Below are 15045 nucleotides of genomic sequence, written 5' to 3'. Positions count from 1 at the left end.
GATGCCGGACCATTTAAAAATGAACCGCCGCGAACTGCAGCTTGGGTTGGGAGGTTCTGTTTCTTGACGGTGTGGTAAGTGTGAGGGAAGCGAACGATGCTGGGGAAGAAGCGCGTTTGGGGGTTGAGCTTGGCTAACACCTAAGGGAGATGGACGGTGATCTGCTTTGCTCTTGTGCTTAGTCATGACTGGCTGAATAAGAAGCCTAATAGTCTGTATAGCATAGAGGTGTGGCATCCACTTCCTCGTGAGATGGGGTGTCCAAATTTGAAATATAAATAAATAAATATAGCATGAGCCCTGATGGAGCAGCCAGAAGAGCCTTCAGAAACGAATCGGATGAGTAGACGCCCGCAGGCAGGGCATGATTTTAGCAGTCTTCTCCATTAATTATATAGCCATTGTAACTAAGAGCCACTGATAGCTTTGTGTTTCCTATATTTTTCTAGTGTTTTAAAATTTGGCTACACTTGTGCTCGTTGAGACGCCTTATGCAGCGAAGCTGACTTCGTGAAAAAGTATTTTTGTCTGTTCAGAATTGCCTGCTATTTAGTTTTGTCGGATAACTGCAGGTTAATTTACCAGATGTTTGTAACACTATGGCAAAGTGGTCTTCAAGGCACAACTGTAGTGGCTGGCTGGACAGTAATAAGAAAAATAAAGCTATGTATATGTGCTTAACCATGCTAGGTTGTTGCCATGTGGGTTTATACAAATTAAGTCATAAGCTCTGGTTTGCCGTCCCCAATAGCCATAGCTATATTCAAGTTACACACTAAACTAAAATGATTGGCTTAGCTTGCTGTGTATTCAATTACTGTGTGTTACAGAAGTGTTAGACTGCAGTCTGTTCATCTAAAGGTGGGCAAGCATGCATGTAATAGTGCTTTTTGTCCCCCCATTTTAAAAATAATACTCTTAGCTCTTCATTATGTCTAAGAATTGGTGATATTGGTTGGAGTCAGGTGGTGCTGAAATTGAATCAGATAAGTATAGAATAGGTGAAACATTGCAACAAAATGATAGGAGAAACATGGCTTGTTTTAAATATAAATATTTACAATATAAAATGTTTTTTAGTCCAGAGTATTTTTGCTTTTAGTGCCCTGTAGAAGCTGCTAAAAGAGAAGTATTAGAGATGCTGGGAGCAGAAGTTGAATTTTTCTCCTCTAGTAGGCTGTTCTCTTTGCTGGATGTAGTTTTTCCTTATCTGAGATGTTATTTTGGCTTTTTATTCAGTGTAGTAGACAATATTTAATTGGCAAAAACTATTTGGTAAGCTTTATGCTTGCATTTGACTCTCAATCCAAGTTCTTATTGATCCAGAGGTAATGGATTTTTTGATCACGGTAGAATTTAAGCTATTCAGTCATTTGGAAGCTGCCTATTCACAAATCTAAGTGGCTTACAGTAATAAAATAAGCAGCAACAATAATGAATTAAAAGTACCTGTTAAAAATCCCACAACTGCTATTGGCCTAATTATGGTTCTTGATACTACAACACTTTCATAAAACAGCGACTTTTTACTCTCTTAAATGTTAACAGGTGGGTATAATCTTGACCTTGGGGATACAAGCTGTGCTACCGAGAAAGCCACCTTCTGGGACTTTGCATCCTGAACTCTTGGGAGTAAGTGCTAGGATGTGTTGGGCACATGGCCCTGAAGGTGGCAAAGACCCAAGATATAGAAGGCTTTATAAGTAATAACCAGTTTGAATTGGACCCAGAAGCCTAACGTAAACCAATGTAGCTCTCACAGCATAAGTGTAACTCCGCTAAACCACTTGGTTTACTAGTAGTTAACAAATAGGTAGATACATTCTGTGCTAGCTGTAGCTTTTATGTTATTTTCAGGGTAGCTTCATGTGGAGAAAATGATGGTAGTCAAACTAGGAGATGTTAAGTGCATAAGTCACTGTCTTCACTGTCAACTAGTCCAGGAAAGGTCAAAACTGGCCGGTATGTTGAAGCTGACCAAAGGCTCCTCTGGTTGCAGCCTTTATTTGCTGCTCTAGTAAGAGCTGTCAATCTAGGAGAACCCTTTGATTGCTCATCTGTATGGCTATACAGAGAGCTCACTTAACAGAAACAACAACAATAATGTAAAATACATTCTTTAGGCACAGTAGAAGTAAAAGCCAAGGAAGATATAGGTCTGTAGAGAGGAGAAAGTGGTGAATTGGTTATAGGGGAATCATGAGTGGTCAGAATTACTCCTACTCTGTGTCTATCCTCTCTCAGAAGGAAAATGGAGCCCCAACTGGTTATCATTGTGTCAGTGGGGAAAGGAGAGAATTGCAACTTGAATGAGACAAAGAGAGAATAAGAGAACTTATGCAATTTAAAGACCTAAAAGAGCCAGATGATTACATCCTAGGATATTAAAGGAGCTAGTGGGAAAAATTGCGGAACTCTTCTTGATAAACTTTGAGAAGACTTGGAGGTAAGACCCTCAGAAAACTGGAGGAAAGCAAATATGGGAAACTTCAGAATTTTCAGTTTGATGTCTACACTGGGGAAGTTTAGATAATAAAACAGCATGTTTGTGAACATTTCAATAGGCATGCTATAATTAATAGAAGCCAGCATAGGGTTGTCACAGACAAATTGTGCCAGACTTAAAATTAGATTATAATTACCAAAGATGGACAGGTCAAGTGATGGCTTTTTGGGGGTGGGGGGGACCACTACTACTTCCTTCAAGGCCTGTGGCATCATTTTCTCAAGGCAATGTTTACTTTCTATATCCACTACATCTTGCCCTCTCTGACCATGTGTAGAAGCCAAGAAGGGCATACAGGTGGTTGACCTTTTTCCACAGAGGTTGCTGTCTGCATCCTCAGATGTCACGAGCTTGAGAGTATCTCGGTGATCTCACAAAACGTTACCTCTGCAATCTTATGATGGGCCCTCAGAAGTGGGCATTTTCAATTGCTGCCCCCATTGTTTGGAATTTCCTCCCCATGAAGGTCCATTCTGCTTCTTCCCTCCTGGTTTTTAGGAGAACAGTTAAGACCTGGTTGTTTCATCTAGCACAGGAGGAGGGCATGTCTCAGTGAAGGTTGGAATATGGTGGGCACATGACTTAATATATTTTTTGTTTTAATGTTGATTTTGTTTATAGTGTGGGTGGGCTTATTTTTGATGGGGTGCTTTTTATTTTATGTTGACCTTAATTGTCTCTCCAGAGCTTTTAAGAATGGGAGGTATATAAATAAAGTAAGTAAATAAATAATAAAATGCCTGCAAGCTAGTCTTTGTGGAATTAATGGTCACTACTGTATAGACTGTATTATGATAGGGCTTTGTTTTTATTCTTACTTTAAGTTTTCCTTTTTTTGTGCTCTTATGAAATAAACTGCCTGAAATTGTTCAGACTCTTGCAGTATACAAATAGAAATAAATTAAACATTAAAGGCTTTAAAAGTGAGCCCTATTCAAATAACTAATTTAGATCATAAATACATTTGTCAAGGAATAATTTGTTTATAATTTTTTTGAATTCCTACGCTTATTCTATTTATCATATTGTGTCAACTATAAACTATTTCTTCTCCTCCCCTTTGTCCTGTCCTATCCTATCCGTAAGCTTCTTGTTTTCAATTACACTGTTTTCTGCTTATGATTCATTTTCTGAAATATTAAACATAGCGACTACTGACTATTGGTTACTTTGCCTAGGATTGTTGGGAAGTATAGGCCAAGTATACAAAGAGACCCAAGTTGGGAGATTCTCCTTTATCATTTTTGGTATTCTACTTTAAAACCAGTTTTTCAAAAATCTTGAACTGCAGTGCCCAGATTAGATTCTATCTTGCATTTAAGCGTACAGGTAATACTGTTATTTTCCAATATGTTTTTTGTGCCATGTAGTCACTTTGATGACCCATTTTAGGTTGTCTCCTTTTTTGTTTCCTGTCCATTTTTGTATTTTGAACTTTTGCATTTCCTTCCATTGCTGCTATCTCTCCTAAAGAAGCTATTGTGAATTCTTAGCTTTTAAAATATTTGCAAGTTGTCCTGTAACATTTTTTTTTAACATTTTATCTTTGATTTAGGATAATGACTTCTCTTCAGCAAAGCGTGTTGAATATGATTAAATGTTTCCGAAGAAATTGGCGCTTATTTTCAGACTCAGAAAGGACTACTGTGTGTGGTGCAGATTATATGCTGATGGCTTTGCACTTATCTGTTGCTGAAATCAATAAGAAGGTTAATATATTAATTTCAGGGAAGTTTTTTCTGAATATTGAATTCATACATCATCCAAACATATTTGAAGGGTATTTTAATGGTGTTTTGTTCATTATTCTGATGTTTGTGAATAGAAAAATATTTTAATTATGAAAAACTAGCAAAGGATTCATCAATCTTGCTCTTTTTGATTAGGCTGCTTCATAAGGAGTTAATTTAATATCTTAGCTTGTACATCACTTAGACTTCAATAAACCCCCAGTTCCTAAATTTGCTAGTTATAGTAAATTCTTGGATTAAATAAGAGAGCATATTTCTTATGGTTATGGCAGGAAAGGTGGGTGTGCACATTCAAACCTCACATATATCTGAATAGAAATCATGTTTTCTGTTACATGGAGAGAGAGAGACAGCATGATATAATGGTTAAGATGTATGGCTGGGAGACCCAAAGTCAAATCCACCCTCAGTAGGGGAAGCTCAATGGGTAACTTTGGGTTGGTCATTCACTGTCAGTCCAGATAGGGATGTTTTGGTGGTTGCACTCCAGTTATGGAATTTCTTCCCAAAAGAAATAGTTATCCTCCAGATTTTAGACAATTAGAAATATAACTGTCATTGTGTTGGGGGCAACCAATGCACAAGGACTAGAATGCTTTTTAAATTGCTGCCAGTTAGCATAACTTGCTCAGTTTTTACATTTTTTATTGGATGGTTTAATTATTGCATGATGAGTTCTGAAAGAAAAGGGGATATATAAAAAATGTTATTAACACTGGAATCATTTTTTTTTCTTTAATCTCTCTTCAACTGCAAGCAGTTGAAAGATGAAGTATCTCATCAAACATTTCCAAGAAAACTTACTTTCTCTGGTGAGACCAACCACAGAAATTTTATGTTCAAAGACTTTATGCCCTAAAATTGTAAGCAGATGAAAAATAAGGGAAAAGTAGGAAGTAAATCATTTTTAGCTTTATCTGTAATTTTAAAATGCAACTTAAATATCCTTGTTTATGTCTGTTTTCCCAGCATACTGTATATAAAAGAATGTTGTTTTAAACTGAAAAGCTAGACTTATTAGTCTGATTAGGCAGTTTGTAAAACCCAATATAAATATTACTTCTGCCTCATAAAATATATGATGGCTATGATGTGAATTAACCACATGCAGTAATAGAAAAGTTTAACAGTATCTTTGGCTCATTTTATCTGTTAAGGCTTAACAGATACCAAAAGATCACCTTTTGGGTGATGCACAAAATATATATAAAATATTCAGTGAAAGTCCAACAATATAAAATCAAGAATCGAAATAAAGAAAATGACCTAGTTAAACAGAACTAAAATATTTCTACAATTTATAGACCCACATGTCTCACAGCAGTGTAGAAAGATTAAAACCACCATAATATAAACCTATGATGCCCTGGTTAAAGAGTAACCCCCAAAAGAAAAAGCTATATCTTCAAGAGATCTCACATAACTGCTTGGCCCAAATGCCTGGGGGAACAGTCAGGTCTTCAGAGCCTTATGAAAGGCTAACAGGGCCAATGTCATCTAGGTCTCTGGGGAAATGCAGTTCCATGGGACAGGTATAGCCACAGAGAAGGCACAACTGTAAAAAGGCACCCACATTGAAAATGTCATAAAAGACAATATTAAAGAAGCATACTAATATTTAAAATATATTGAGATATGCACATGTTAAAAGGATTGGAAAGAAAAGTTGTAAAAAAGGTGCTTTTGCCTTTTTCCCATAGTTATATCTCTCTTTAAAATGTGTTCATTAGTTTTATAAAAAGAAATAAAAGTATTACTTTTAGGGGAAAAAACTTACTTGTAAATTTTGATATAAAAAACATGATTACTACAAAATAATGTCAGAACTGCAAAACTTTAAGAATTGTAGATTTTTCTTCTTCATTTTACCCTTGTGAAATACAATATTCTTGTTGTCTATCACAGACTTAAGCTGTTGAACTTTATGAACTTCCTTTATGAATTAGCCAGCTGGCATTTGGTCCTAGCAAAACATTTTCTGAGTTCTACCACAAACTCTTACAGTCCTTTCTATGAATAATATGCTGTCATGGTGGGCACCTGATCATGAAAACTGATATTTGGACAGCATTTTTATTTGGATTTAAATTGTTTTTACAATACCAGTATAAACAAAGTTAAGCCCTGAAAATTCCTCATCTTGTGAGAAAAGATTTTGACTGAATTATATTGGAACTTAACTAGCTGTTGCACTTTGAAGAACTGGTTTCAAAAACATTAGTGAAAAAATATATTCCACTATCTTTAAGCTACAGTCTTATACCATGTGGGAACGAACCACTTTAAACTCCAGAAAACTTCTGAAATAAATCAGACTATATTTACATTTAGATCTTTTTTTATTTTAATGGGAATTACATTTTATTTATTTAATTAGAAGCTGCTGAATCCAAACAACTCTGGGTGGCTCTTAATACACCAAAACAATATAAAAACAGTATAAGAGAAGCAAACAAAACAGAATGAAATTCAGACAAAGAAAAAGAGCAAGATGGTAAACCAGGGAAATTCTAGAACATCCCATCAATAATTAACATCCAACAAAGCACAAACCACTTTAGTCCAGGGCTTGGGAGAACAGCCAGGTTTTTATGGCTCTTTAGAATGCCAAGTAGATTGTGCGGAGAGAAATTGGCCCAAAATAATTCACTGAACTTCCAGGCTGGAGGATGGATACAGACATGAGTCTTCCCAGTCCTAATCCAACACCTTGATCATTACACTCTGGTACTTGCTCTCATTAGTCACAACTAACTATTATTTCTGTGGGCTTAATTGCAAGTAACCTACTCCAGGAATAATCTAATTTACTGACCAACTTTGTTAGATATATTTTCTACTTTTCCTCCAGAAAATCAAGCCAGTGTAAATAATACTCCCTCCTTTAATCTTATCCTCACAATAATCGTGTGAGATTACTGACCCAAAATCTCCTAGCGAGCATCCATAGCTGAGTGTGGACTTGAATCTGGGTCTCCCCAGTCAGCAGTGTAGTGTCAGGTTCTTGGAATATGATCCAGTTGTTTTGCAGAAGGAAATCAATCAGATCAGACTCTGGTGAGAAATCTTACATGGAGCATCTTATGTCTGTGGAGAGAAAAGGCTGAAATGGCAATAGATAATGGATGTAAAGTCTTTTTCGTAGTTCTTGATCAAATAATTACTTTGATATGTAATAAGGGGGAGCACAAGATGAAACATGTGTTTTGACTTGAGCTCTGAACTGAACAATCAAACTTGAAACATTCCACTGCAAAGTTTCAGTTTGGCCTTCTTTTGGAACAAAACTTGAAACAAGTTTAATGTTTTGTTGGAACAAAACCTACATGCTCATCCCAGATTCCTCCAAGTGCTGCTGGGATAAAGCAGCAAGCAGAAAAAGTTAGATATTGTTTGATATGCAGTACTGCAGAGTCGGTAACGACTGAGCGCAGATAAAAAAAAAAAAACATGCACACACAAACTTTCAAAGAACTACAGTACTACTGTTTCTAGTATTGTCATTCATTTTAGAACATTGTATAAATGTAATTCAACAACCAATATAATATAAAAACATTTGGTCCTTTGTCATATGTTCACCAGTGGCATTTCCATTCTATGTATCTTGTCCTTTTCTGCCTTACCTTTCTCACAACATCCATGGCTTAGTTGCCAGACAACTCAATCATTAACCCTTAGTTGCTTGCTGGAAAACTACAACTTTTCTTTCATGAGAAGAAGGGTGAAGCCCAAGCTACCCACCTACCAAAGCGACAGGAATAACAAATTGCAACCATAATCTTCTCTGCTATTTTGCTCCCATGTTTTCTATTTCCTGCACATTTTATTCACAGATGGTGCATGTGACCTTTGACATTGGTTAAATGTATCCAATCAAAATAGATGCAATATACAATAGGTGTAGGAATCATGTGATGAATTATCATAAATTACACAAGAATAAGGCAAAAGACAGAGGGGATGATAAACATGAAGCTGCACTTAGATGGCTTGGTTCAATGTCATTGCTGGCTGACCTTACAGCGAAGAATGCTTTTGTAACTCTCATAAGCAAAATTGGATAAAAATTTAGCTGTAACGGATTAGCTCTGTCTTTTCAGCCCAGTTAAGTTTGTAAAGCGCTTTATATCTTGACTGAGGTTGCTCTGAAGAATCAGTACATAGTTATTCTGAATAACTATTTCTTTTTTATTTATATAGCTTTGTGGCGAGTTTAAAGCATCTCTTAGTGAAGTGGTATTACTTTGGAATTACCTTGTTCCTGACAAGCTAGCCATATTACCTGAAAATGCAAAAGCTCCTGAAAACTTTGCAGACATCAGAAATGCATACGCTAACTTTTTAAAGCGCTGCAATATGATGGATCTGGTAGATATATATAAAAAATGTGGGACGCTAGGACTGAAAAATGAAGCTATATCCTCTGTAAGTATGTGTCATTATTGATTTGAATGCACCTGTATCAAATAAAAATTGCTTCTGGTGCAAGGGAGGGAACTTTTATAGCTTTCAGTAGTGGAATCTTTTCTTTTTACTGAACCATGATCAAGACAATAATGGCTAACATGCTAGGTGTGGGCTAATAGGGATTTTTGTAAAGTAGCATCTTTTGTGATTTTATTTGAAAGACTGACAGGAATGTAGTCAAAATAAAGGTATTTAAAAGAAGCTAAATTACCTGCACAATAATCCTGAAATTGCAAAGCCACAGATTAACTGTTTGCTACATTTGTTTTTCTGTTAATCTTTGTAAATGCCTTATGTATTATATGCCTGATAAAATAAGAAAATGTGGTTTTCAGCACAGATCGTTCTCTGCATTGATATATTTTAAACAGAATTACTAGGTTTTAAAGCTGAGGCCTTATCCAAACAGAAGATGTATGTATTGATATTTATTTAATGAATGTGTACACACGCACATATATATAATCATTTTATATATATAGTATTCATTGTACCTAATGAGGTACAGTGCAACACTTCTAAAAATTACTTTAGATCTTATTAATCAAATATGGAGAAAAAATAGCATCAACAGATAAAAATGTTAATGTAACAATCACTATGAAAAAATAAGTCAGCTTTAGAAAAGCAGGCATAAAGTACAGTGGATATTCACTCTTCACTAACTTCAGTGTTTATACACAATAATAGTTATTTATAAAAGTTGAAGAATATACGTAGTTTATTTCCCCTTGCTGGCCAGCCATTCAGCTGTGCAAGGAAAAATGATTTCCTGTCCTTTCTGTTCATTTTCTAACTCAAGGAAGTTGAGTGCTTATCAAATATATCTTCATTTTATTACTTCTGTTCCTCTTTGGGTAACAGAATCCCCAAAGGAAAATATGGAATATGGAACAGCTACATGTTAGCTGAAGAGTAATTTGTAACAGCATCAACTTTAATTGAAACAGTGTTAGGATTTTAATCTTATTTCATCTGCATAGAAAAATGTTTGTGTTTATTACTTGAGCATCCATAAAGTAATATATAAATTTTATAGTCTTTCTTCTTAAATCCTGTTACTTTATCCTACTTCTAGATATCTGGGGGAAGGTTAAATCTGTTCTAGTCTTACCTATATTGTGTTTATTGGTTCTGCTACTTAGATTTCAAGAATTTTCCCAAAGCACGATGCATTTTTTTCTTGTTTTTTTATAAATGGACAACAGTTTTTTAATGTTCTTCTCTATTTTAAAAATGTGAGGGTGGAGCTATTCTGAGAGATCTCAGCACCAGCAGTGCGTGATTCACAATGGTTAACTACCTGAAAGATTTCCCCAAAGATCCAAGTACCAATATTGCAGGATTCTGTCAACAACCTTTCTTTTTGGGATGTTTACCATGATTTATGCAAGGATCAGGAGGCCCCCATAACTTACTTCTCTTAAAAAAAGGTAAATAACTATCAAGCTAGCTATAATTCTGAAATCTCTTCTTTCCCAAAGGTACAATTGTTAGAATTTATTGCTGGAACAGCAGATTTAACAAGTGAGAATAATTCTGTTTCTACACTCTCCATGCCAATGAGCATAATGAACCAGGATAAGGAAGAGGTGAGATATATGACTACTATCTTATTTCCCAACTATTATAACATTTCTTATGAAAGATAGTTATGCTATGCTGATCTATGACCGTAATAAAGATTTGATTTGATTATTATGCTAGCTGTTTCCCTCATTTTAATGGTTAGTGTCAAACCTCTAATTCTTTTGATTTGTTGTTGAACTCCCAAGTCTTGTTTGGGGGTTCTTTTTTTAAATGCTGTGTTACATGGTTTCTAAAAGTCTGACCAGAAATCAAATGGGGTATTTTCATAAGATATATTGGCATTTGAATCATTAACAATTTGGCAGTGAAATAGTATCTATTATCTACTGATCCATATAGATGTTCTAGATGCCAGATTGAAAAGAAAAGTTACATCAATAATATAAAACCATGTTCAGCGCATATTTATCTATGTTAGTTCTCATCTAATTTTTCAAAATGGTGTCAGTAATTTGAAAAATATGTGGATCACATTTTACTATATTAAGTTTCTTAATACATTGCTAAATCATATTTCTAAAGTAATCTAGAAGAAAAATAATAAGATTGTATTTTACTTGTAGCTGCCATTGATGGTGAAGAAAACTTTGTATGCATATTTAACCTTATTGGTTAATTCCAAAAATGACCTGGCTTTTGCTCACATTTTAAACATTCCTGATAGAGGACTTGGAAGAGAGGCTTTTACTGACCTAAAGCATGCTGCACAGAAGAAACAAATGTCTGTATTTCCGGTATGTACGAGAGATTGGTTTGCTTTGCTTTGTGATGACATTGAAGAAAAGTAATAAAATAGTTTTAGATAATTGATTCCTCCAGTTACAAGTTAACTTGGAATTCTTTTTCCTGGTTAAGCAAATGTATATAGAATATTATTTTAGGCTGAAGCGAAGATTACTTTAGTAAACAATTGATAGTATATGATAGTGAATTTTTTTAAAAAAACTTTTCATTATTTTACATTTAAAATTTTTTTCATTATATACTATCAATATGTACATCGCCAACACAAAAATAGTGATTATACTATGAAGAAAAAACCATATTATAGTGATTGAAATAAACTAAACATAACAAAGAAAATTAACAATTTTTTTCTAATTAACAAAAAGATCCATATAATAACTGTACATTAATTCAATTATTGAGTTTCTAGTTAAGTCCAGTCCATTTATTGTGTCATCTCATTTTTAGAACACTGACTTTGAAAAAAAAGACAACAAATTTATACTCTTAAGTTTTCTTTTCTGTGTCCTCAAGTCAGTGTTGACTCCTGGTGACTGCCTGGATAAGTCCCTGCAGTTTTCTTGGCAAGCGGTTGGCTATTGAATGCTTCATAGGGCTGGAAAGAGAGTGACTGGTCCAGGGTCACCCAGCTGGCTTTGTGTCTAGGCTGAACTAGAAGTCACAGTCTCCCTCTAGCCTGGTGCCTTCAAACCACCACACCAAACCGGCTCTCTAAATTTTCTTTACAGTGACATAAAATTATCCTCTTTGCTGTATCTAAGGCTGAATAAAGCCAAAGCTCTTCATGAGATAACAGATTCCATGTTTTAGGAATATAATTCAACATTGCATTGAGATCCCTAACTATAATATTTCTTCCTTAAATTATATTAACATATGTAGTGGTTTGAAGCCAAAACAAAGCTATAACAGAACAGAATCAAATCACGTGAGTTAAAGAATCTTCAAATTTCTTACATTGCCAGCGTGAGAAATCTAATGTCCAATTCTTTTAAAATATTCTTTGAGGCCTCCAATAAAGATAAAATAATATTTCCAGTGAATTAATTTCATTTTTAATTTATAGGAACTATATTAAACATTTTAACACCTGGGCCCATTATTTCTTTGAAGGTGGATATTCCAATTCTTCATTTCACAATTCAAATATATAACTGAGCAAACTCAGGGAGGCAGTGAAGGACAGGAAGGCCTGGCGCGATATGGTTCATGGGGTCATGAAGAGTCGGACACGACTTAATGACTGAACAACAACAACAACAACAACAACAAACTTTCATTTTAATACTTTATAAAATTGTATTGCTGGTTTCCATTTGATAGTTGCATCTCTTAAAGAAGATAAAATGCAGATATCTTGGTGGCTGTTAAAGTATCCAGGCCATGCTTTAGGCCATGCATTTAATATGTGTTTCTGTTACACATTTGGCCAAGCATACCGTATTTTTCCGACTATAAGACGATACTTTTTTCTAAAATCCTTACCCTAAAAACTGAAGGGCGTCTTATTCAAGGAAGTCAGCCGAGAATCGCGCGGTTGCAAAACTGCCCATACTTTGTTTCTGCAGAGAGGCTTCCTCCTATTGCTAGCCTCCAATCACGAGTGAAATAGCTTGTCTCCCAAACAGACTTCCTCCAATCACGAGCCTGATGTAACTAACGTCAGCTGATGCTGAACAAACCAATTAGAGGAAGGCTGATTGCAGAGACAAGCTATCTGCAGTTTCACTCGTGCTTGAATGTAATCAGTTATGCAAAAGAACCTGGAAATAGAGCTGCAGAGAGACGGTTTGGACCTCCTCCCACCGAGTGTATCAGGTAAATGTTAACTAATTACTAAATAAAAATATGTTCTGCACTATCTTTAAAATATTGATTTCTTAATTTTGGGTTGGAAAAGTGGGGGTCGTCTTGTATATGGGGGTGTCTTATTGTTGGAAAAATACGGTATATTGGAAGTAAGTCAAACTTAAAACATAATTTCTCAAGATCATTGAAACAATCATTAGAAATCACTTGATTTAAAATATTAATCCCTTGTTCAACCCAAGTATTCCAATAGAAATCTTTGTTGCTATTTTTGAATTTAATTATACCATAGCTTCAATTTCTCATGTGATTCGGGATCAGATATAACTATCTACCAGTTAATAACCAAATATGCCTAGCAGTTTTCAATATGAGCTGAGATGCTATACTTTGCACCATTATTTTAAAATAATATAAGATTTCAGTCTAAAATAACATAATTAGTGGTTATTTTTTGAGCTGTAAGATTGTGTTGTTAGGCTGTAAAACAGAGCATCCTCTACTCAGTCTACATTTTGTAGCATATTTTATTTTTCAACAGTTATTTCTATTGTATAGTAGGTCCCTTCTGAAATCTGGGGATTTCTGAACAATTGGATACAATATGTATTGGCACTGCTATTGAAAGAAGAAGAAAAGTTTGGTTATGTGTGCTGGGATACACTAGAACTCTCTGGATTGTTTTAATTGTAAAAGAAACAAAGAAGACTAAAAAGTACTCATTCCCAGAGCTGGATATTCAGCAGTCTTGTGGGTAGTCCCAAATGGAGACTTATACATGCTGCGATTTGCCATGTGAAAGGAAATGTCTTCCATATGCACTGGCTTTTCCCAGCATGTTACAGGAAAAAAGGGGGGGGGCAGAAAATGCTGGTGTTCATATCATCCTGGCTTACTGCTTTTGTTATAACCTTAGAAATATTGATATTTGCTCATTATCAGAGCCATAGGAAAATCCAGAAGCAAAACTAGAACATCATATTGCAATCTAAGATCCTAAAAGTAAAACTGAGCATAAATTTAATGTATTATGATTGAATACAGAAAAACAGTGAAGGATTAATTATTTCAATTTCCAATATACAATTAATGCATATTTAATTAAGTAAAAGTTTTCTTATTTCTTTTATAAAGAATTCATTTAAAAAAACTGTCCCTGAGTTTCTATTAACACTTTACATAGCTAAATTACGTGTTTCTTGTTAGATGGCAACTTCATTTATACGTGCCATAGAACTTGGAGGAAAAGGATACGCTCCTTCACCAACTGATCCTTTAAGAACTCATGTGAAGGGGCTTTCTCAGTTTATTCACTTCATTGATAAACTGGAAGAAATTATTGGTGAAGATCTGGATCCAAGGTAATTATTTTCTCATATATAAATTTACCTACTGTTCTTTTAAAACTTAAAAAGTATCTTCATTGATTAGCCTTTGAAAAACAAACTGTCAGGTTCAGCCCAAGAAACTCAATGGGACAATTCAGGAACCGTTCAGTTACTTTATTAGCTTACACCTACTAGACAGAATCTCACCAAACTAACTCTAACCCCCAACGACAGCAACTAAACACTCTGAATTCCTTAGGGTGGTGCCAGTCTCATCGTCTTAGTTTTCACACGCTCAGGCTGCGGGCTGAGGAGATGGCTTGAGATTCCTCTCCCTATGACCTTGGACCTCCTCACTCAAGTCTTCCATCACACAAACCAAGCAAATCTGATTCTTAATTACAGTAGTGAGTTTTCAAACTTGGTGAACCTCACAATATGATGCCCTCTTTAATACAATTAAAATACAGGTAGCCCTTAATTTATGACTACAATAAGAACCAGAAAATTTGTCGTTAAGTGGTGTGATCATTAAACGAGGCATTGTGTGACCACACCTGGTTTTATGAAATTTTTTGCAGTGATTGTTAAGCAAATCACTGTGGTTATTAAGTGAATCATATGGTTCCCCATTAATTTTGCTTGTTGGAAGTTGGCTGGGAAGGTTGCAAATGGTGATCATGTGACCCCAGGATGCTGCAACTGTCATAAATACATGCCAGTTGCCAAGTGCCTGAATTTTGATCACGTGACCATGGGGATGCTGCTTCGATCGTAAATGCGAGGATCAGTCATAAGTCACTTTTTTCAGCACTGTTGTAACTTTGAACTGTTGCTAAACAAA

At 35.2% G+C, this 15045-nt stretch overlaps 1 protein-coding gene across 2 annotated transcripts in view; it reads left to right on the top strand.

Annotated features, from left to right (window-relative positions):
* Window positions 1–10: 10 nt before the first annotated feature.
* Window positions 11–15045, top strand: part of PARPBP (PARP1 binding protein) — a 35590-nt gene continuing 20555 nt past the window's right edge. The window contains exons 1-7 of one of the 2 annotated variants that reach the window (XM_088141108.1): window positions 50–74; window positions 2245–2446; window positions 4062–4215; window positions 8461–8685; window positions 10212–10319; window positions 10881–11051; window positions 14080–14234. In XM_088141108.1, coding sequence (XP_087997234.1) covers window positions 4066–4215; window positions 8461–8685; window positions 10212–10319; window positions 10881–11051; window positions 14080–14234 — 809 coding nt within the window. In that variant the 5' untranslated portion in view covers window positions 50–74; window positions 2245–2446; window positions 4062–4065. Of the gene's footprint in view, window positions 75–2244; window positions 2447–4061; window positions 4216–8460; window positions 8686–10211; window positions 10320–10880; window positions 11052–14079; window positions 14235–15045 lie in introns of both variants that reach the window. The other variant, XM_007419941.4, reaches the window with a different exon arrangement.

The sequence above is a fragment of the Python bivittatus genome, unplaced genomic scaffold (assembly GCF_059951505.1).
Source record: "Python bivittatus isolate LINGU-HERP-01145 unplaced genomic scaffold, Pbiv_v1 ctg000330_np1212, whole genome shotgun sequence".
Taxonomy (NCBI): domain Eukaryota; kingdom Metazoa; phylum Chordata; class Lepidosauria; order Squamata; family Pythonidae; genus Python; species Python bivittatus.
This window is presented reverse-complemented; position numbering and strand designations above follow the sequence as displayed.